We start from the raw sequence: 23,536 nt of genomic DNA, 5'->3' as shown, positions 1-23,536 counted from the left end.
ACTGATTTTTCTCAAACTCTAGTATTCATTTAAGTAAGAAAATACAGCCAAATATAGCCAAGTATACATTCTACATTATATTTGTAAAGCATATACTATAGGAAATAATATTAAACAGTATCAACTGAACAACGAAAGTCTATGGAAAATGCCAAAGATACATGTGGTCATGTCACACATGTGCTCCGAAGGAAAAATCAGCTGTGCCTCATGACTGTCACACAGAATTATGCAACAGATTAGGTAGCTAAAAGGAAGGAAAACTTTAAAAGTATATCCAGAATAATGGATTGTCAAATACTTGGTGTACAAAAATTCTTTAAAGCCTATGCTGCCTTTTTTTCTAAAACCCACAAAAATTTTTTTTTTTTCAAGACAGAGAACAAGGACATTTTAATTCTTTGTTTTGGGGTGGGTTGTTTTTTGGGGTTTTTTTGTTTTTGTTTGTTTTGTTGGGTTTTTTTTAACATGATGTCTGCTTCTTCTCCCATGAGTTTTGCAGAGCCAAAAATAAATTATTAGGTCATGCTGATATATTTTGGGATGCTTTATAGAAGCCTGTTTCTATACTTCTAAAGAACGTCTTGACTGTCAGAAATAAAATATAAATAGAACAGTTTTGATTTACTTGCCAAGCTGGTTTCTTAGCTCTTACAAAAATTCCCAGGAACAAAAAAAATATTGAAAAATAAGATTTCTTCAGCATTTATTTAATAGTATTGTAAACACAATCTCTATTAAAAATTCCATAGTACTCATGGCTATGCCGCTTGGCAAATGTTTATTTAATCAATGTAAGTTGCATTTGTGGATAGGAATAACTGTTTATACACCAGTCAAGACATATCCACTAATTGGAGCTGCATGTCATGGTTTCAATTCTTAAGAACAATATTAGGGTTAAAGCTAGATGTGGGTTAAAGCTAGATGTGTGCTTTGTCTTAACTTATGCTGTATTCCAGATGATACTCAGGAGAAAAAAAAGTATGTCCCAAACAACTTGCAGAAAGTGTGACCCTTCAGACTTATATAAATTTTGAATTAAAAGATTCCCAATTACCAAACTTGAAACAGCATTTTGCAAAAATAATGATTATGTTAAAATAGCATTTTATGAGACTTGCATTTTAATAAACAGCTCTGCATGATGGAAATTAACTGCCTAGGTAAAACTTTATTATTTACTTATTAGTTTTCAGTTACTGTTGCTGTTCATTAGTAGGCCTCAAAAAAATTAATTATTTCATCTCAATGCCAGCTTTATAAGTTAGCTGTCTTGAAACAGTTGCAGGTTGGATAATTTGTAAAGGTTTGAAACAGTAATTCATTATGGGCTTTTAAGAAATAGTATTTAACAAAAAAGAACAGTGTATGTCTTAGTTTTAGAAAAACCATTTTTAAATATTCATATAAAACATGTTTTCTTTATTCTAATTAAAAGTTGTGAGAGACAAAAGTTCTATTTCTGGATGCTCTAGGCTTTTAGCTGTGACAGGAGTCGCAACAATCACAATAGGAGTAATTAATGAGATAAGGAGTCCTAGCTGTCTGCATCAATTCTGCTATCTATGTTAGAAGTCCAGCTCTGGATTTTTTGACACGTCATTGCTGGTTTGCTTTGAAACTGGACTGTAGTTTCTATGCTCATTAGCTTCTTCAATAGTTCTTTCACAAGAAATTCAGACACCTCAATCTGTGAATCTGGAATGGAGCATACAGTTGGGGCAGCATCCTCAGCAGCAGTCACGTATCTTATCCCTACTTACAAGTCTGAGCCTTTAATATTTGGCCTTTAAGTAAGACAATGAGGCACCAGAGCTTTCAAGAGCTTCCATAAGCTTGCTTGCTTTCTTTGGATGCCTACTTTGAAAAAACAGGATTATTTTTTCAGTTGTTCAAGCACATTAACCCTAACTGAAGCAACTGCTTGCTAGTGTTTGACTCTTCTGGAATTTCAGGTAAATCACAAAAAACTAGATTTTTTGGGGGGAGGATGGTAGGACCCTGTTGTCTCTAGCTTTGTAATGATAGGCATGTAACAATTGGACAAGGTGTAATGGTTTCAAGGAAGAGAAGGGTAGATTTAGGTTGGACATTAGGAAAAAGTTATTTTCTGTGACGGTGGTAAAGCATGGGAACAGGTTGCCTAGAGAGGTGTTGGAGGCCCCATCCCTGAAGACATTCCAGGTCAGTCTTTATGGGGCTTAGCAATTTGTGTGAGATGTCCCTGCTTACTGTAGGGGGTTGGACTAGATGACCTCTAGAGGTCACTTCCAAACCAAGACATTCTATGATTCTATGTATTTAATGTAATAGATATCAATCTTGAAACAAAGAGTAAATTGGTTTTCTTATAAAAGGTGCCTGTTTCATCCTAACAGCTGCAAAATCTCAGAAATTCTGTAATGTGCTGATGTGGACAGTATGGAGATGACATTTACATCAACCTTAAGTGGGACCCCAACGTCCAACTTTGCTTATCTGAGTTCTTAATGCAGTGGTGTTATTGCTATTTAGTATTCAAAGAGCAGATGGATTCTTTTTCTTTTTGGAAAAGGTAATGGAAGAACCTATTTGTGTTCATTTCACTCAGGAGCAAAATATCCAATCATTTACATAAGCAGATAAGATACTATCCATGCAGAAGGCAAAGGAGGAGAGTGTCTGTGAGATTTGAATAAATCATTCCCTCCATCTTGCCTTTTCAATTCTGGAACTGAACCAAGCAAACACTAAAAACACTAAAAAAAAAAAAAATAACAACAGTTTTTTGCCCCAACAGGACAAGAGTTGGTTTGGGAGAGCTGGGTTTTGAGGTTTTTTTAATTAATTTCTGTGCAAGGGAATCAGACTAAAATGCTATACTGAAGGCAAAGCATAACTACAAGAGAGAGTTCTTTTACTTTCCATTGGTCTTAACACCAGTTTATGTGTTTTTTTTCTGTAACCAATTGTTCACCTTCCCATGTCAGAACTGAGTTGCCACGCTTCTGACAGAAGTGCACGTTGGTATTCTCGGCTGAAAAACTGAACAAATGTAGTGAGCTCTATTATCAGACAAGTGCTGTCCACAGAATTGTTGCTGAAAAAGTATTTGAAGTTTGAAGCTCCAGGAGATTAACTACATTGAATACTTAATTAAAAAATAAAATAAAAACTTTAATTCTATAAATATGTTAGGTAGTGCCATAAGAACCTTACCTGTTGAAGTTAACCTTGTTCAAAAACCAGCATCTTTGTGCAAAATTAATAGTTATCCTAAACCATTTTTCATTTAGTTTATTAAATGAGTGCTTTACTTTGTTAAGATAGAGATAAGTTATTTTCTCATATACTTACCTGATTACTTATGGTTTATAGCTTTAAAATGGCAAAATACTTTCCAGATAATTTTGCCAAAAAGTTGTACTATTTTATGAGAGTGCCCACTTTGATTATTCTTTTAATTTGATACACAAGCTGCTTAAGAAGCAAAATAATATTGCTACCAGCAGGTGGAATACTTGTACAAACAGTGGGAATTTTTATTTAAAAAAAAAAATAATTTTAAAGTAATCAGAAAACAGTATTTTGGCTAAGTCTTTTGGTGAAAAATTCTGATAGTATAAGTTGCTGTGAAAATGTCTGATATTTTTTCCTCTTTTTAATTAATAAAAACCTTCAAAATTTTTCATTTTGAAATTTTATTTTCTTGTATTTCTTCACAGCAAGAGTACATAACCTGATGTTGTGGTATCTGCTTCTGATGTGATGTTATAACAGTAGTTAAAACATAAAATAAATAGGCTTTTTTTTCTTGAAATTGGAGGACAATTTGCTAAGCAGTTCCATTTTTGTCTCAGTGGAACTTGTAGATATTTCTACATTTTTAATAAGAAAAGTTGTAGACTTAGCATGTATACATTTTACTTAATTTTAGCCATGTACAATTATGCTTCTTGTCTAAGTCATTCTGTCTCTTTCCAGTTAAGAAAGAGAGAGGCAACCTCCATACATCATTCTTTCCATCTCGGAGTTTGTTATACTGTGGTGTCATAGTAGAATCACAGGGGTAGGAAGGGACCTCTGAAGATCATCAAGTCCAATCCCCCTGCTGTAGCAGGAACACCTAGGGCACATCACACAGGAACATGTCTAGATAGGTCTAGAAAGTCCTCAGAGGAGACTCCACAAGCTCTCTGGGCAGCCTGTTCCAGGGCTCCTGTCCTGGTTTGAGCCAGGATAAAGCCAATTTTTCTTTTTACTGATTTTTTTTTTCCTTCAGTAAGCTTTCTTGTAGCTAGCAACAGTGTGTTCTGCTAGGCTGATAAGACAGTGGAATGTTTTTCTAACTACTGAGGCTTCAAGGCTGCACCTGCACTCTGCCAGCTCAGACACTATGGGGAGATCTGTGACCCCCCCCCCATAGGACGCTGAGTTAGATGGACAGCAAAATTGGCCAAAGATATTCCATTCCATATATCTACGTAAGCTCAGAGGAAGGTCAGAGATCACAGAAGACATGTAGTTTAGTTTTCAATCCAGCCAAGTCTCTCTCTTTTTCTCTCTCTCCTTCCCTACCTGGGTTGGGGGGAGGGGGGATCGAGAGCATTGTTGTCGGACCTGAGTCAAACTGTGACAGCTCCATCACCTTCCCAGTAAATTTTTCCTCATGTTGAGCTGGAACTTCCTGTGTTGTAACGGTGCTGTTTCCCCCTTCTAATATCTTACTGTGTGTTCTGAGATGGCAAGACATAACGAAAAATGCATTAAAAATAAAAATGTCCTAAAATAGTGTGTGTGCTTTCAATACACTTTTAAAACGTGAATTTTACCCAAGCTTTCCTTTATTCAAAAGTTTAAAAAGTGTTTTTTGGGTTTTGAGGGGTTTGTTTTTTCTTTGTTTGGAACAATGACAACACATTCTGAAATAGTAGAAAGGTTCCAAACAAGTAATCTAAGTTAAACCACAGAACATTTTTCCAACCACTTTATTTTCCTTTTCTTCAAAGATTGTATTAGCATATGTCTTAACTTTAGTAACCTAATAATTTATTGCATTTAGTATTTCAATTGCATTATTGCATTTAGTGTTACAATTTATTATTTCTAGAATGTGGTGCACTTGCATTCTGCTGTTACTGATATTTTGTTACTATAGAAAGCCATTGAGATTCTGGTGAGTCAAGCACTGACAATTTATGCATTCACTTTTTACATTGCATCAGTTGTTCATTCAATGTCATTGGATTAACTAAAACAAACCAAGTATAAAACTTGAGGAAATCATGGTTTTTCATTTAGCAGTACTACATGTAGTGCCCTACTATTTCACATTAGTTTTTTGATAGATTTGCCAAAGTTATGTTGCGCTAACTTTATGTTTTATATTAAATCAGTTTGATAAATAAAAATATTTACTTTGTTTTAGTTTTACTTTGTAGACATTTGAGTTACTCTCATTTCCATTGCAAATTTTTAAGAAATATGTGACATTTTTCATTACATGTTTTTTTTCCAATATAGCTGTATGCATTGTCAAAGTTATGTTGCGCTAACTTTATGTTTTATGTTAAATCAGTTTGATAAATAGTCTTATTTCCCTAAAACTACTGCTTCTTGGTGTAGGCTTACTACTGTTTAATATTATAGCAGACATTCCAAAGTGAACAGCTCATTCTGGGATCTGAACTTAATGAAAAAAAGCTAACCAATCAGGATAATTGTTAGCCCTTCTATGTGTGTGTGTCTGTTATCGGTTTGTTCCTTCAGACTCTATGTAATACATTGAAATCCCCATTCCCTTTACAAATTGTCTGCATTTTATGTAATTTTTTATGATCTTCAGAGGCAAGTTATCTGACCATACAATATAATCTGGGAACTAACTGCCTTAGAAGTTTCAGGTACTACCATAGTTAAAAGGAGCATCTCTATGGCCACAATCTCCCTTTCACATCTACTGTCATTAGTCTCCTATTCTGATGTCTCATCTAACTGAAGATTAAAACATCTGGAGAGATTTCTGTTTTCAGCTTTCCCTTTCTATTTTTCATCTTTTGAACTTCAGTGTCCTCAATTTTTTCACTGAAATTCAGTCATAGAAGTTTGAGGAGTAGAATGTTTTCCTTAAGTGTGTGTATGAAACACATCCTTTTTCCAGGACCTTAAGAAGATAATAAAAGCCACATAAATCACTCCAGTCTTTTCTGACAAGGATGCTATGCAATTATTAGAAAATTATTCTCCAGGAATTTGATGGATCTTTAATCCTTAGTCATCTTCTGGTGGTTTTTGCTCTCTTTTCATTTGTAGCCAATTCTCTGTTCCTCCTGGCTTTGTCCTTCATTATTAATGCAAGACCATTTAGTAACATGATCATAGGAAAGAAACTGTCTTGACAGTTTTGTTTCTGCTTTTCAAAGGTGACTCATCTGCTGCTTTTCTGATGATCAGTGGTGGTATTTGCTGTTACCTGGAGTTCCTCTGTGCTCTAATTCATCCTTATTTCAAAGTCCAAATGAAAAAGCTTCCCCTCCACCTGAACCTTGCGAAACTACAACACACAAATGCCAATCACTGTAAAAGTTTGCAGGTTTATGAATTGCATTCATCCTTCACAAGTGTAAACAATGTCAACATTTTTTATTTTCTGTTTTAAAAATGTCTACCATTCTCCAGTCTCCAGAGGGAAACCTGTGAGTTAGCTAGTAATGGTAATTACTGGTAATTTGTGCTGCATGTATTATCAATTGTCTTAAAAGCAACCATTTTCTACTTTTTCTGTTGCCCAGGGAAGTCATGGAAGGCATGGAAGTGTTCAATACCACATTTGATGGGCTCTGAGCAGCCTGATCTAGTGGGAAGTGTCCCTGCCCATGCAGGTGGCATTGGAACTAGGTGATCTTTAGGGTCCCTTCCAACTCAAACCATTCTATGATTCTATGAAAGTAATCATGGAACCCCACAGATCAGCCCTAAATGTCACAGGTTTCTGAAGTTCACTGCCTTAAATAAAAGTAGCTCAAATTCACAAGTCTCAAAATATTAGATTATCAACAGATATTCTTGACAAGCCAGTATTTATCTAGTTATCCATCCATAATTATTTGCGTGACTTTCTCTTCCCGTCCACTTCCACAGTTATTTCTCTTCCACTAGTTTCCATAGTTGTTAGTTTTGTTGTCACATATCTGTTCCTTGCAAACTTAAAACTTCTCCATTTTTTCCAGCTCAATGTTGCTTTTTCTTCACTAATCAATGATTACATTTCAGACCTTTCATCTACGCTTTTCAGTTTCTTTGCCTCCCAATCTGCTGTCTTTATGGTTTCTCATTTCCCAGTATCATGGAAAATATTGCTGGAAGAAACCTTTGAATTTGTCTTTCTGTTTCACTCTTGCTCCAGTAAACTTATTCCAATACATTTTATCTCTTGGTTAGAGCCTATTACTTTTCTCTTTCAGTTCCTGGCTACCTAACTCTATACTTTTCCATCAAGTCCCTTTTCATTTTTAGGGCTCTGACTTTGCATTTCAACTCAAATTTTACCAATCATTCCTGTCTCGTGTCTTTTCTCATTTTAATTTTTCACATTTTGGCAGCCCTACACAGGAGGTACAAAAATACCTCTTATCTCTCATGACACTCCTGAATGCAGCAGTGCTGGCATGCCTTCCAGCCATGCTGCTGGAAGATAAGTCATCTAGCTGGACTGCTGTGCTCCCCACACCACCTCCTCCAGCTGTTAGCGACTAGGGCAGTAACTACTCAAAGTTTCAGGGAGCTCCTTTGCTTTGTCTCTCATTTCTATCCATGCTGGTTTTCCACACTGATGAAAAATACACAATAAAGTGGAGAAAACCCCAGTGGTCACTGATCATCCAGCCATCCCCCAGGAAGAGCTATCCTTAACTAACAGCCTAGGCATCCCTTCTGTGCCCACTGTCACAAACTCACTTTCATCACCATGCCCCAATATTTATTGCCATTGCCCTCTCCACCAGCTTCTTATGTTCTTCTTAATGGTGTGTCCTTCTGCTGCTATGTCACCTCACCTGTTTGTGGACATAACATCCTCAAATTTTACTGATAACCTAAACTTCCAGCAATCCATGTATTATCCATGTGACTTCCCTAGGACACATCTGCCCCCCTTCCTTAAAAAATTACAGTAGGAAACTTCTCGCACAAGAATTGAGTCAATATAGTTTTCATTAAAAAAATAAATTTTCAAAGATTAAATATTAAATAAATTTCCCTGGGTGTTTAGCATCCTTCTGCTTAAAGGCTCTTTTTCTGAGACTTTTCCCCTTCTCTGAAATTCTGCCAAATAGTTTTCTGATGTTTCACATTAACAATTCTTGTGCATGGGTACTTAGGAGAAAAAAATACACATTTGTGTTTGTAAAAATACCTAATGATTTTTTTTAACTCAGATTTTTAATATTTTTACTATCTATTTTAGCTTTCATTACATTAAATGTTTTTCAGGTTGATTGATGTCTTTATTCCCTGTGTTGGTATTTCCAGTTTTTAATATTACTGGTATTTCTTTAGTATTATTCCATTTTCAGTATCTCTGGTTTTATTTCTGGTATTCTCTAGCATGCTCTTTGGAAAAATATAATGGACCTTTGTGATTTTTGTAACTAGGAAAATCTTTTTTCATGTAGAGTAACTATACTAGCCATGTTTATTAAGACTTCTGATATTTGATCTGTCCATGTACAAAAAGGCTGTGTTTTCTCTTAGCCAACATAAGGTGGAATGTGATTTTTGAATACCTGTCTCACCATCTTGATAAAACCAGCATTTGCTGTTTCTGTTTTGAGCACAGTCAGAGAAACCTTCACTCTAATACAATATTTGTGTGTGTTGCTAGACCACTTCGTAACAGGATTTGTTCTTTCATGGTTACAGAAAACGTTTACTACTTAGATCTTCTGGCAAATAGATTTCTAATATATATTTCATAATTCATAATTTGTATGGTTTGTATTTCAAGTTTTCTTTTTTCTTATTTTTTTTAATGTTACAAATTTTATATTCTTCATTTTACCTTAGTAAATATTTAATCTTTTCAATATATATTTTTTCTCATTTCTCAAAACATAGTCAGAATTCCACTCTGTGAAAATAACTGTTTTTGCTTTTTAAACTATGTTACAGAAAACCAACCAGAACTAATTTTTTAAATTACAGACCATCACTTCCTTGTCTTTTCTATTCCATTTCCCAGTATTACAAAGACTGTGGATTGTCTGACATCCTTCCAGTCCTATGACCCACCTCTTTTTCCAAGCAACTTTGTCCCCTTCCCCCATGCCTGCAGGCTTTTTCTTCTTCATTAACATATTCGAACTTAATCTCTTCCATCTGGCAGCCCATCCTTTGAGCTGCAGTCTGAGGATCTTTTATGGACATGTGCACTGCTACTCTCTTCTGTTTGCATTTGCCTCTAGTTGCTGTAGCTGTAGGTGACATACAGCAAACTGCATTTGTATTTGAACAGGGACTGGCTTTTGCAGCTGTGGAGCTGGTGTCCTGGACACTGCCTGCCCATAGGGTGGACAAAGGTTTGCTGTTCAGGACAGCTAATATTCATAAATAAAAGAAAAAAAAACCCTTCCCAAATATTTCTTTGGATATGTGGCTGAAGGTAGTAATTAGAAAATGTTTTCAAAAGTTGTCTTTAAAAATTTGAAACCTTAGGGATATTGTGAAAAAGCAGGGACAACTTTGCTGTTCAGGCTGGCGTGATATTCCTCTCAATTGTTTTGGTGGCAGAGAGCTACACCATTTCTCCTCTAAGAGGGTAACAGATTGGGCTATCTGAAATACTTTACACCTCAATAATCTTTGTCCCCAAATATACAGAAGGTGTGTTTGGTATGGCAGCAGAGAATATTATACAGAATTCTGGGCAGTTCTGAGTTTTAAAGCAACCTTCCCTTGGGAGACTTCAAAGCTGTTTGCTCTAACTTATTGAAGTCCACATTGGCTATCTGGGGTAGCATAAAACCACTTTACCTTTCCATTCAGTGCAGGCCTTTAACAGGACAAAATACTTTTTAAAGTAGGAGAATGTACACAGCAAGCTCCTAAGTAAGCACCAGTGATGACAGTGAAATAGAATTTGTAATCTTTCAATTCCTTTCAAAATCTTTCAATAAGTAAAATAGGACTTGTTCCAATAAAACATGTACGTCTGTGTCTGTGTAAACTGTGAAGTATTGCACATCTGAAATTTGGGATCAAGTTTGCAACATGCACAACACTCAAAATAAAATTTTTCATTGTCAATAACCTTATAATATCACCAGTTTCATACCAGCCCTCACTGTGGTAAGGATGATGAAGTTTTAAATTGGATTATTTTACAGTTTGTAAGGAAATTACCTTGACAGTTAAACTCATGGTGTGAACTTCATTAGGTCATGTGCTTCAGGGTGCACTTCAAATAACTCTTCAGTTAAAATTATATGCATATATTTCTTTTTTGAAGTATGTAAGAGTATGGCATGAATGATGCCATAAACTTTCAGTTCTTAAAAAGAAATTCATTACAGTATGCTTAATATGCACTTTTTCATTCAAACAAATCTGATTCAAAATGTCACTTAATTATTGTAAGATATGAGGGAATGAGAAATTACATGTAATCTAGTTGGCTGTGGAAATAAGGATTATTAATAATGTACATTATTTTTAAAAAGTAAAGTTTATTGAAATATTGTACTTATTGCAGTAATAATTTACTGAAATGACTTGATTTAGTCAAGTCACTTCTAGGAAAAAAGGATTGTAGCAGAAAGAGATGTGGACAATTTGCAGGCATGCTCTCTTCTAGGGCTGACTTGTGCCAGTTAGAAAGTGTAGTTCCTTATTTACAGCCGTCATTAAGAGCTACGTAACAGGTACCTAAATTCCTGAAAAATCTTAAAGCCTGAATAATCTCCACAGGATTAGAATGCAAGTATTTCTAAAGTACTGTAATCTAGAAGCTAGACAACTTAATACTGATTCAGTCCATAGCTCTGGACTTTTAAAGCAGGAAAATTCTTTGTGTTAGGCTGGAGCTTGTAGCCACAGTATTCTACTTCCTAGTGTCTTCAATCTAATAAAAAATGTAATAATATAACTTTATAGAAACATCCCACAAATGTATCTGTCTGTAGTGAAAGTGATGAAACTTGGCTTTTCAGGCACCTGCTTTCTTGCTAACAATAGGATTGGAGAAAATGCCTTATTTGCTATTTAACTCGAAGAGTCAAGGGTAAACTGAGAGTAACTGGTTAAGATTCAGAAGTCTTCGTGTTTTAAAAAGCCATATTGTGATTACAAATAAGGTTTGTGTTCTATAATTTAAAAATAAAAATTTTTTAAAAAATGCACCTTTATTATGTGTATCAACCTTCAATCCCTGATGAACTTGTAACCCTTTTTTGGATCCCCAAAATAGACTTTATCCTTGGGCAATTTCATCACATTTTACTTACCAGTTCATTAAAATAGTGACTTTAAAATCTGGTTTACTTTCTGCTGGTAATATACAGTATTCTTCAGATTGATTAATGAAATAAATGGACTATTAGATTAATGGATTAATGAATTATCAGAAAAAATATATTTTTAGTGTATAAATATATCTTAATTTCATAAAAAAAAATTTAATTCCTGCATAATAATGCCATTCTAATCAACTTAACAGTTAGTATTTTAACATCTGTTTCATCATGACTTACTCTTAGATAGAAGTAAAAATAGAAAGTTTCTTTCTTTTCAGCAAAATCACTATGATTAACAGGCTTTGGAATTATCTTTGATATAATTTTACAACTAGAATTAAGACTAGTCTTGAGCAAGGAGTCTTTAAGTTTTGTCTTTTAAACATGGGGCAGTTGTCTGCCCATTTTTGCATTCATATCACATAAGGGTCAAGGGGATTTAGCAACCACAATAAAATTATTCAGTGCTCAGAGTGTAGGAGGAGAAATGACAGACTGATACTTCAAGTTAACGCGACATCTATGAGCAAAAAGTGTATCATAGTACAAAACCAGTGTAGGCTATTTTACTTAACAAAAGATAATTGCACTCAAGATAGCAAGCTATTTCTGTCTCATACCATGCAGGTCAGGCCATTAACGCTGCATCTTCTCTCTGTCAGATCTCAGTCACTGCCTCACCTTTACTCAAGATGCTCTGAACTGCTGTGAGGAGGCATCTCCCATTGAACTCCTGAAGTTTCCTTCTCACTGCCTGTAGATAAATAAAATGCCTTTTCTGCAAGACAGCAGTGAGGACCTTCCTGTAGACTGGAGTACATAGTGGAAATTTCATTCAGAATGCAAAAAAATCCCATTGACTAAAAATGATGGTGTACTGCTTCTGAAAATTTGCAAGTATACAGCTACACGCACCCCCCTTGGTGCTCTGCTCTCCAGAACCTCCAGGTCTCATGACAGCAGTTAGCAAAGTTGGACAAGAGCTCACGCATGCATGAAAAAAAGTAGTTAAGTGGACTATAAAAAATGAAAAGATCTACTCTACATTAGCGTATTTCTAATTTACTCTGGAAATGGTTACCATTGCATAGCTTCTCAAAGTGAAAGCAGTATAGGAAACAGTGTGTGAGCTAACACCTAGGAAAATCCAGCAGAAATGTAGCCCATACTCATGAGTTGAAAACCTTTTTTTTTTTTTCTTTTTTAAATTATTTTTTTTCTCTGCCTATTGCCCATGCATCTCCAGGAGTTTGCAGGTAGATTGAAAATGACTGGTTTAATGCAGTGGTTCCCTAGTTATGGTCTGCAAGGTCATGATCTGTAGTATCATTTTCAGTGTGTAGTGTGTTCAGTTAGGAGTCTGATGATAAGGATGCATCCAGAAACATTTGGGGTATTTGATAGTGATCCAAAAAGTTTTTAAATGTTGGTTTAAAACACAGCTTTGCCCAAATATCCCATAGTATACTTATAAAACTGATTTGGGAGATGTTTGTCTTGAAAAGGTCAGGAAGTTGTCTGAGAGTAGAGCTGCTCATTTCTTTAGGTAGGATTATATATGTGTATATTTTTATTTGAATATAGGCTAACATTTAGCTTATATCATTCTATGAAGCTTTAATATTGGTTTTGGATGTAAAAAGGAAATGTAAGGCAAAGAAGGCCATGGTTGTTAATGGCTTGTATTAGCTGGAAGCTATAAAATCATCCTGGTACTCTGTTAGTGCTGGAATAATAATTTACCAAGACAATTACCACATGGTAAAATTTTTTTTCTGCTCTAATTCAGTGTTATTAATAATGAATAAAATTGCAATTTTCTCAGGTTGCTAGGGGCAGTGGGGAATCATTTCAATGAATATTTCAGCACATTAGTTTAATCATAGTTCCACAAAATTCAAGTGGGCAATATTTTATACTTCTAAATTCAGTCTGCTAAGGGACCTTAGTCATTAAATTGCAAACTATTTGCACTGAGGTCCACTCTATGATTTACAAGCCTTGTTAAAAACACTGTAAAAGAAAGCAAGCTGTGCCATTAATACTTGTAATTTGATGCTGCATTTGTTAATGGGCTCAGTGTGATTAATGTTTTTAGCAGCAGGCAGAACATTTTGAGACAGGCAGTGCTGAGGTTTATAGTAAATGCATGTAAAGAAATGTTAGAATATTGTTTTATAGAATATAAATATAATAAATATAAGTTTTAGTAGTATTTGTTTTTATAAGGTTGCATTCCAGAAATAGAAAAGCACTAGTGAAGTTATACCATAATGTATGTAAATACATTTCAAGCTGTGGAAGGTGCTGATGTGTGTGTTCCTTATTTCGTAGCCAACTGCATGACTTCTGGCGCTTGGATTACTGGGAAGATGATCTGCGCCGGCGGAGGCGATTTGTTCGCAATGCTTTTGGGTCTACTCATTCTGATGCTCTTCTAAAAGCTGCTGTGGAATATGGTCAGTATTAACTCTGCTTAAAAATATGTCTCGTGATCTTTTGCTTTGTGCCCATGAATCCATGTGTGCCTTCTTGTCTAAGCACGGTGCTGAAAATTCCTAGGACAACATGTTCTTAGGAAAGTAATTATTTTCAATCCTTAATACTTTAATGAACCAGAAGACTTGAGCTTGCAGGCTGTTAAATTCTCTTATCCCCAAGGGATTCACGTTATACCTCTCTAGCATTCCTAGATGCTGAGTTTGAGATGCTGGTTGAAGTGAACTAGTCTCTCTGGAGTGACAAAACAAAACTGTTAGGCCATCAAACTAATATGCTGTAATAGTTCCATTGGAGACCTTTCATGAATGAGAAATCAACTGATTTTTAAAAAGACCTGAAGTTTTATCCTGGTATGTGTGATGTCAGCCAAACTATTTTTCCTGCAAATCATGAAATACATAAGAACTTATTAAAAATAATTATTTAAAGGATGCTTGTGATTTGAATAGTGAAGTGACTACATAGAAGCTTCAGGAACCTGAAGATTAGATGATGATTGATTTTCATGGAGAGGTAGCTGGAATCTAAGAGGAAGGAGGAAAGTGCTTGCAAATTCCCTTATATAATCTAAAAGTTTCATATGTTTAGTGACTGCTGCTGTCACCAGAAGTTCTGAATACAGTAGATACGGAGCTAACTGTGTGACCTACATATTTCACCAACTTCACAGGTTGTTGAGGCAAATAGCAGGGATTCAATCAAGGTTAGGCATAGAAATGAATATCGGAGTGTGCACTTACACTAGTTAGTGTAATTTAATACTTACTTAAATGTGAAGGCTATCATGTGCAGGACTTAAGGTCATACACTGTTCATGAGTTGGTTAAAGGAAGGTGTTTCCCCCGGTACTATATAGTATTGCATGTTTGACAAAGGGTTATTTTCTCCACATTCTTCCAAACATCAAAATAGAGATCTTATGAGAGGCAGATGCAAAACTGTGCTAATTGCTGTGTTGCTTTTGTAAGGCAAATAATCATCAAAACCACAGGCTTTGTGCAGTATTCAGACATAGGAACCTTTTAAAATATTCTTATTGATTAATAGGTTTAATTTTGGATATTATAAACTAAAACAGGAAGAACTATTATTTACAAACTATTACAGTTTTAAGCCTTGATATTATCCTGTTTTTAAAGTAACAGGAGCTTTTTTTTTTGATAAGATGGTACTCAGAGGATGCTGGAAATGGTTTTGGGGCATTTTTTTTATGTGATCTGTAACACAAGTTGCACTTAAACAGTTTCAGTATGTCGCAAAGATTGCTTCCATTTCTGTAGTTTCTGTGTTGAAGTATTTTTGTGCAAATGACAGCTGCCTGGTAGTAGAGCTAGCCTGCAAGGCAAAGCTACAATCAAAATAAACAGACAAACTGCAGTAGTTATAGTTTCATATTGGATTACTTCAGTATAATTTCATGCTACCACCTGTTATTTCATTTAACATACAGGAAAATTAAAGCTCAGGTGTTTTTAGAAGTGGTATGCATCAAACTCAGTGGTTGCATAGAAAGTACAGTGGACTGAAGTTGTCCTGTTTGCAGAATAAAATAAATACATCTAACTTTTCATATACTTATTAAAATTAACATACGGCATTTTAGAATAGCATGCATTAAAGTTGTAATTCATGGACTCTATCTAGATGTACTTACTTTTCAGAGGCTTAAGCCTTTGGATTTTAATACTGAAACTTTTAGCTGACCTTTCTCTGTAAGAAAACATCCTTAACACTGATGTTATTTTTATGCCTCTTGGTGTTACTAATGAGTTGAATAATTTATGAGGTTGTCATGTGAAAAGGATTTGGTGCAGTTTGATGTACTTCTAGCCTCTGGTTTTGGAATGTGATTAATAAAGAGCTGGAGGCAGATTTTTTTCCATAGGGCTTAACTTTCATTGTATTTTTTTATTAGCTTTGTTTTGATAATTTTGTTTGGAACAGTTTGATGGTAAAATGCTCCTAGCTTCCAAAACAAAGCATGATATCACACTACAGAAGGAATTTGAAGCATCTTTTAAAAATCTTACTGCATAGTTTTCCAGTTCCTGACCTCAGATACTTTGTGAGAAACAAACTATTCATCAAGGCAAAAACTATTGGGCTTTTGTTATATTAATAGCAACTTTTCATTTTGACTGAAACCTCGAGCACAAGTAAAGCTATTTTGAGCATCAGTACAATAGTGGAAACATCTTACAAGGTTTTTTCAGCTATGTTGAGTGTCAGTTATCATTTAGGATTTTGTGCATAAATATTGTGGTGGAGGAATGTTTAGTCAAAGCCTAAGTCAGCAAGCTCCTCAGTGTCTACGATCAAAGGCATCAACTTAAATAGGTCTGATCAGGCATTGCAGAAGAGGGCAGGCAGTTTCAGCTGAGCAAAAATCACAGAGTAAAGATGACAAAATTAATCAGTCATTTCTTTGGCAGTAAATAATAAGATATGCTGAGGATTGCAGATGAGAGAATTTCCAGATTCCTTGGAGATGTGCCTGCTTAACACCTGATATATCTAAGCTTGTGCAGCCATCAAGATATGACCTTGATATATAAAAAAGTGCAGTACAGCTACTTGAGTATTAAATCAGGGTGGGTGTTGGATGCATGGATACTGTAATTATATAATACTTGCAGTAATTAAGGATCAGAAGAGTCTTGGAAATGAAAACTGTCTGTGATCTGTGTGTTTGTTTTAGAGAAGTAACAAATGTTAAATTCTACCTTTAAGAATTAAAAAAAATAAAAAAGGTAATTTTAGCTGATAAATTACTTTTTCCTGAAGATAACATTATATATTGTCTACTACTGAGAAACAGTATTTTCTCAAAAAAAATCCGTTACAAGGCAAGTGGGTGAAGCTTCTATTTAACTACAGTCTGTTAGCCAGCCACTGTATGCATGTTCAGGTGTCTGGCTTTGATAAAAAGTGTGCATATATGTATATATACATATACGTTCAAAGGCCCTAGCAAGTACAAAATACTGCTATGAAATTATAATATATTTCTATGGCTATTTACAACTGAGTGAAAAATTACAGTTTCTTCCTGTGGCTACATGTGTAGACATCCTTTGAGACTGTAGGTATGTTGGAGTTATAGCAGCATTTACAAAAGATGGACTGGAGAATTTTCCCTTCGGATTATTCTCCTCCATTTCTACTTTTTTGTTACTAGGCACTGGATTTGTTTGTTATCTGTTAAAACAACTTTCATATTTGGATTTAAAATTCAAGCGTATTATTTCAGCATTGAATTTGCTGTGTACTTTTGGTTTAGTTCATTCTTATTTTACTAGAAATAGAGATTGATTTCTCGCCTTTGTGAAGCTGAAGGAATATTACTTATTGCAGTTATCAAAGTATAAGCTATAATGGGATTTTGAACTACCTGGAAATTTTTTGTAGAGTTTTAATTTTATGCTGTTGACAGACTTTAAACAATTCTTCTTTTAAGTTCAGATGGAGTTTGAGTGTAGTTGATTGACTTAAAAGAAAGGAGGCAAACAGAAAAAAAAGATTGTGTAAACTCTACTTCTCTTCCCCAAATTTTACTACCAATAAATGCATTAAATATGCAGATATGCCCCAATTCACAGTGATTCTACATGTGGTGAAAGAACTGTCTCTTCCAGTTAATCACCTTAACAGTTTACAGTCACTGGAGATTAGTATCAATGGGACACTACTGTACCACCCTGCCAGTGAGACAGAATACTGCTCCACAGAGGTCATCTTAAGAGCAAAACAGTTAATTTATTAAGTTTTGATGCTTCAGTCTTTAAAGATTCTGATCCACAAACCATTTGCATGTGGCGGACGTCCAAGAAAGGCAACATTTTCTAGTCTGAACTGGAGGCAACAGACAAGAGTAACTTAGTGCCCGTCTTCTAAACATGTAAGCTGTAAGCTGGTCAAATATTTCTAGTATAGAAATGGTATTCTAGTATAGAATATTTTGCCTGTTAAGCTGATTATCTGACAGATCCTAAATGCTTAGAATGAAAAAGAAAAAAAAAGTAAAAAGAGAGAAAAAAGGAAAGAAAGAAAAAAAAATAAATTAAAAAATAAAAAAAGCCTTCATAATGTAATATGTATTACATTCAGGCTTTGAAACAAAACTACAGCTGTGTCTTGTATTTGTGGTATGGCAATTACTTTTTTACTTGCATTGTTGAATTTACTCATTCCATTATATATTTGGATATCTAATTAGCAACTTTATTTCAAGAGTGATTCTAGCTGAAGCAGACTGTGTACTGTATGGCTCCTTCAGTTCTAAGTTAGTGTTCTAAGCTTCAGCAAATGCTGTGTGTGCTCATCATCAGAAATATGGTTTTGTTACACACATGGATTTAAAAAGCATCAGGTTTTAAAATCTCAGCTCTTCAAATCTAATTCATGAAAGCAGCTGGATTTTGATAGACTTTCAAAGAATTGCAGACAGGATTCTTTCAGGCTGCTGAAGGACTTACATTCCCAGAACATGTAGCTTCAAGCAACCACTGCTGCCTTAAAAGAAAGTCTGGAGCAGGTTCCCTGCTAGGAAATTGGGAGTCTGAAAACCGTAGGAAACCTTACTGAAACCAGAGACTGTCTTCAGAAGTATTTCCGATGGGCTCCAAAGGAAGATTCCATTTTTGAAGGTGCACAGTGTTAAAGAAAAATGAAGCAAGATGAACTTTCAGTAAGTGTAGCTCTAGAGCAACCCCTCAGTTCTGAGAACTCCAAAGCAGCTGATTCCCACAGGTCCTGAATCCCATCTCCTGCTCTGCTGGGCTCCCTGCATTCTGCAGTCAGTATTAGGACAAAATAGGGGGATAAGGCTCTAGATAAGCTGATTACAAGTTGGTTTCATTTTACATGCACTAAATGTTGTTCCAGAAAGCTAAATCAGTGTTTTACAAACAAGCTTACTGTGTTATTTTCAGATGATAAGACATTTGAAGAAATCAAAATGAGCTGACGATGCTCAATTGCATCATCTCTATTCAGAAGCTTAGCTGTAAAATCAATTGCTTTATTCTAGGAAGTCTGAATGCCCACCTAAAGCCTAGTCTTCATTTTCAGATACCCTGCATTTTGGGTTCTATGCTTTGATATTAGGTTGTTGACACTAATGATGTTGCTAATAACCTAGAGGTGTTTTTCATTGGTGAAACTACCACCAGTAGTTACAGTAAATTCAAAACTGTATTTCCAAAGTTATTGTGTAAATTGTGTATTTCTAAAAATGTTAATTTACTGTTTCTCAGCTTCATAAAGTCCTCTGAGTTCATCATCTTCACTCTATCTTTTGTCTGAGTTTATTGAAAATGCCTACCATAATTCCAGAACGGTTTCAACAACAGTAATTTCAGAACCACCTTTAAGAAAGCAGTATTTTTTCATTAACTAGTGCAAAACTAAAAGAAAATTGATGACAGCAGATACTGGATCACCACTTACCAAAGTTTTGTTAGCAAGCCCTCTAAATACATAAAAATCAGTTACTTTTCCAGGTGTATCTACAATAGGGGCATTCCGTATGTACGACATAAGAGATTAAAGACCAAAGGATGCTTTCAGTTTTGTCTATGAAATATTGCTTTCTATATCTATCAAAAGGTTTGCTGTCAGAGTGGAGTTTGTAGATCTTTTTGTAGGCTTACTTTTCCTTCTAAACCGATGGAGATATTATTCAGATGTTCTTTGTTTAGCCCAGTGGGGAGAAGTCTCAAGAGAGCCATTCAGTTCAGTATCTTTCCTGTTGGGAGAGAATGAAGAAGATGTCAGATTCTTCTCAGAGATGCCCTGGTGACAGGAAGAGGCAACAGGCACAAACTGAAATACAGAACATTCTATTTAAACATAAGTAAAACTTTTTTTTGTTTTGGGGTTTTTTTGTGTGTTTTGTTGTGTTTTTTTTGTTACTGTAGTGGTAGTTAAACAGTGGAGCAGGTTGTACAGAGAAGATGTCTAGTCTCCATCCTTGTAAATAATGAAAACCCAGCTTGCTAGGGTCCTGGGCTTAAATCCAGCTTCCAGGATTCTATGATTCTTATAATGAAGCCAGAGCTTAAAGTAAACAGTTGCCAGAATTCAATAATATTATAGAGAATATATGGATTAATAATATTATATAGACTACATAGATTAATTATATATCAATGTTCGAGACTGATCTTCATATGTAATTTCTCAGGGACTTAAAACCAAAACAAAGCAGAAATATTTGATCAGTACTAGGAATGTAGTCCTCTACTAGTTACTTTAATCTTTATAAACGTTTTTGAGGAAGTGCAGACTTACGTATCACAGAACTACAGAGTGGTTGTGCTTGGAAGGTGATGCAAGGTGACTGTCGTGATCTGCGACTTGTTTATTTCCTTTTTGGAGAGATTTTGTCAGGATCTGCAAAGAGGTCAGCTTGCGGCTCTCACCTCTCACAGAGGAGCAGGAAGCTTTCACTGACTTTTAGGGTGAGACACTTGTCTGGTACTCACTGATGTTCCTAATGAAAGCAGCTGACTCCCGATTAGAATTTACAAATATGCATTTTATTAAAGAGATAAATTAATCAATTTGGGGCAGGATGTTCAAAGAGGTTAATAGAAAACAATAGAAGCAATAATAGAGAATAATGGAAAAACAACAATAATACTGTATCAAGGTAATTTCAATTAACAACAACATCACCACCACCCCAGCAATTTAAGGAATAACAATGACAATACCAATAAGGAGAAGGAAAGGAATGGGAAAAGAGGAGGTGGGGCGTGTGCCTGACAGATTGTAAAAGGAATCGCAGAGACTAAGGGGCCGGGTGAATGGCTAAGGAAGAATTAGGGGCAAGTAAATGTTTGCTTTTTACCCAAATCCCGAGATGGTCAGTTGTTCTATAGGTTTTCACTGCCTCACTGGTGGACAGATTAAATCTAAATGGAAACCTTGTTCTGTCACCCCACTCGAGCACACTTGATTTCAGTCTGTAAGTAGCACAAGTTGACAAGTAATTGTGAACAGTTGTAAGAAACAGCATCCACTTTATGAAGAAAAAAAACACGTATATGTTACTTGATGTTCAGTGCTGAGCATTTTAAGAATATTTATGTGGTCTTTAAATCATTAAGGTTAGAAGGGACTGCAAACATCATCAAGTTCCAACCCCCCTGCCATGAACAGGGAACCCTGCCACTAGACCAGGTTGCACAAAACCTCGTCCAAACTGGCCTTAAAAATCTCCAGGGATGGGGATCAACAACCTCCCTGGGCAACCCATTCCAGTTCCTCACCACTCTTATAGTGAAGAATTTCTTCCTAATATCTAACCTAAATCTCCCCTCTCTCAGTTTAAAACCATTAAACCTAGTCCTATCACTATCTTCTCTGCTGAAAAGCCCCTCCCCAGCTTTCCTGTAGGCCCCTTTCAAGTACTGGAAGGTGCTATAAGGTCTCCCCTTCTCCTATCTAGGCTGAACAGCTCCAGCTCTCTCAGTCTGTCTTCATAGCAGAGGTGCTCCAGCCCTTTGATCATCTTGGTGGCCCTTCTCTGGACCCTTTCCAACAGGTCTATATCTTTCTTGTGCTGAGGTCTCCAGAAATGTACACAGTATTCCAGGTATGGCCTCACCAGAGCAGAGGGGCAGAATCACCTCCTGGCCCTGCTGGCCACACTTCTTTTGATGCAGCCCAGGATGCAGTTGCTCTCTGGGCTCCAGTACACACTGGTGGCTCATTTCAAGCTTCTCATCAACTACCACCCCCAAGTCCTTCTCCTCAGGCTGCTCTCCAGCCATTCTTCACCCAGCCTGTATTTGTGCCTGGGATTGTGCCAACCCAGGAGCAGAACCTTGTACTTGGCCTTGTTGAACTTCATGAGGTTGGCATTGGCCCACCTCTCCAGCCTGTCAAGGTCCCTCTGGATGGCATCCCTTCCGTCTAGGGTGTCAACCACACCACACAGCTTGGTATCATCAGCAAACTTGATGAGGATACGCTCAATCCCACTGTCCATGTCTCCAACAAAGATGTTAAACAGCACTGGTCCCAGTACTGACCCCTGAGGATCACCTACCTCCGTTTGGACATTGAGCCATTGACCACAACTCTGGGTATGGCCATCCAGCCAATTTCTTACCTACCGAGTGATCCATCTATCAAATCTCTGCCTTGTCAGTTTGCAGACCAAGATGTCATGTGGGACAATGTCAAATGGTTTGCACAAATCCAGGTAGATGACATCAGTTGCTCTGCCACCATCCACCATCTCTGCAGCCTTGTCACAGAAGGCCACCAGATTGGTCACGCATGACTTGCCCTTGTGAAGCCATTGTTGGCTGTCATCAATTACCTCTTTATTTTCCATGTGCCTTAGCAAACTTTCCCAATCAGCAGGACCCTCACCAGACTGCCATGACCTCTCAAATATGATGGACAGAGGCTCAGCAACTGCATCCATCAGCTCCCTCAGGACCCGTGGGTGAATCCCATCAGGTCCCATAGATTTATGCACCTTCAGGTTCTTTAGATGGTCACAAACCTGCTCTACACCTATGGTGGGGGGTAATTCACTCTCCCAGTCCCTGCTTTCACCTTTTGTGGCCTTTGTGTTGAGGCTGGAACACTCGCCAGAGAAGACTGAAGCAGAAAAATAATTGAAGACCTTAGGCTTCTCAATATCCTGTGTTGCTAATTGTCCCGTTTCCTTCAGGAGAGGGCCTACACTCTCCTTGGATGTCCTTTTATCTCCAACATACCTAAAGAAGCTTTTCTTATTGTTCTTAACATCCCTGGTGAGATCTAATTCTAGCAGGGATTTGACTCTCCTAACCTGATCCCTAGCTGCTCAGACAACCTCTCTGTAATCCTCCCAGGATACCTGCCCTAGCTTCTACCCCCTGTATGCTTCCCTCTTCAGTTTGGGCTTTTCTAGGAGCTGCTTAGTCATCCACACCAGCCTCTTGGAGTTTCTACTTGACTTCCTCTTAGTTGGGATGCAACGCTCTTGGGCCTGGAGAAGGTGATGCTAAAATATCAGCCAGCTTCCGTGGGCCCCTCTACCCACCAGGATGTTACCCCAAGACACTGCCTTGAGCAGATCCCTGAAGAACCTGAAATCTGCCCTTCTGAAGTCAAGAGTAGTAAGCTTGCTGTGAGCCTTCCTTGCTCTTTTAATTATCTTGAACTCCACCATTTCATGGTCACTACAACCTAAGCTGCCCTTGAGCTTAACATCCATCACCAGCCCTTCCGTGTTGGTGAGGACAAGGTCCAGCATAGCACCTTTCCTTGTTTGTTTCTTGATTACATGGAAAAGGAAGTTATCATCCTTGCACTCTAGGAACCTCCTGGATTGTTTGCGTTTAGCAGAATTGTTCTTTCAAGAGATGTCAAGGTGGTTGAAGTCTCCAATGAGGACTATGGTTTGTGAATTTGAAGCTGCTCCTATCTGTCTATATAAGGTCTCATCTATATTATCCTCCTGCTCAGGTGACCTCTAGCAAAAAAAAAAAAAGCTTCCCTGTGTCATCATGTAAGTCCTCATTGCTGTTTAGTCTAAATGT

The 23,536-nt window shown here is 36.5% G+C and overlaps 1 protein-coding gene across 1 annotated transcript in view; it reads left to right on the top strand.

Annotated features, from left to right (window-relative positions):
• Positions 1 to 23,536, top strand: part of NBEA (neurobeachin) — a 516,495-nt gene that overhangs the window by 299,960 nt on the left and 192,999 nt on the right. Inside the window, exon 41 of the mRNA XM_009998372.1 lies at positions 13,824 to 13,948. Coding sequence (XP_009996674.1) covers positions 13,824 to 13,948 — 125 coding nt within the window. The remainder of the gene's footprint in view (positions 1 to 13,823; positions 13,949 to 23,536) is intronic.

This window comes from Chaetura pelagica, unplaced genomic scaffold (genome assembly GCF_000747805.2).
Source record: "Chaetura pelagica isolate M959 unplaced genomic scaffold, ChaPel_1.0 scaffold105, whole genome shotgun sequence".
NCBI lineage: Eukaryota > Metazoa > Chordata > Aves > Apodiformes > Apodidae > Chaetura > Chaetura pelagica.
Note: the sequence above shows the minus strand (reverse complement) of the source record. Positions and strands in the feature narration are given on the sequence as shown.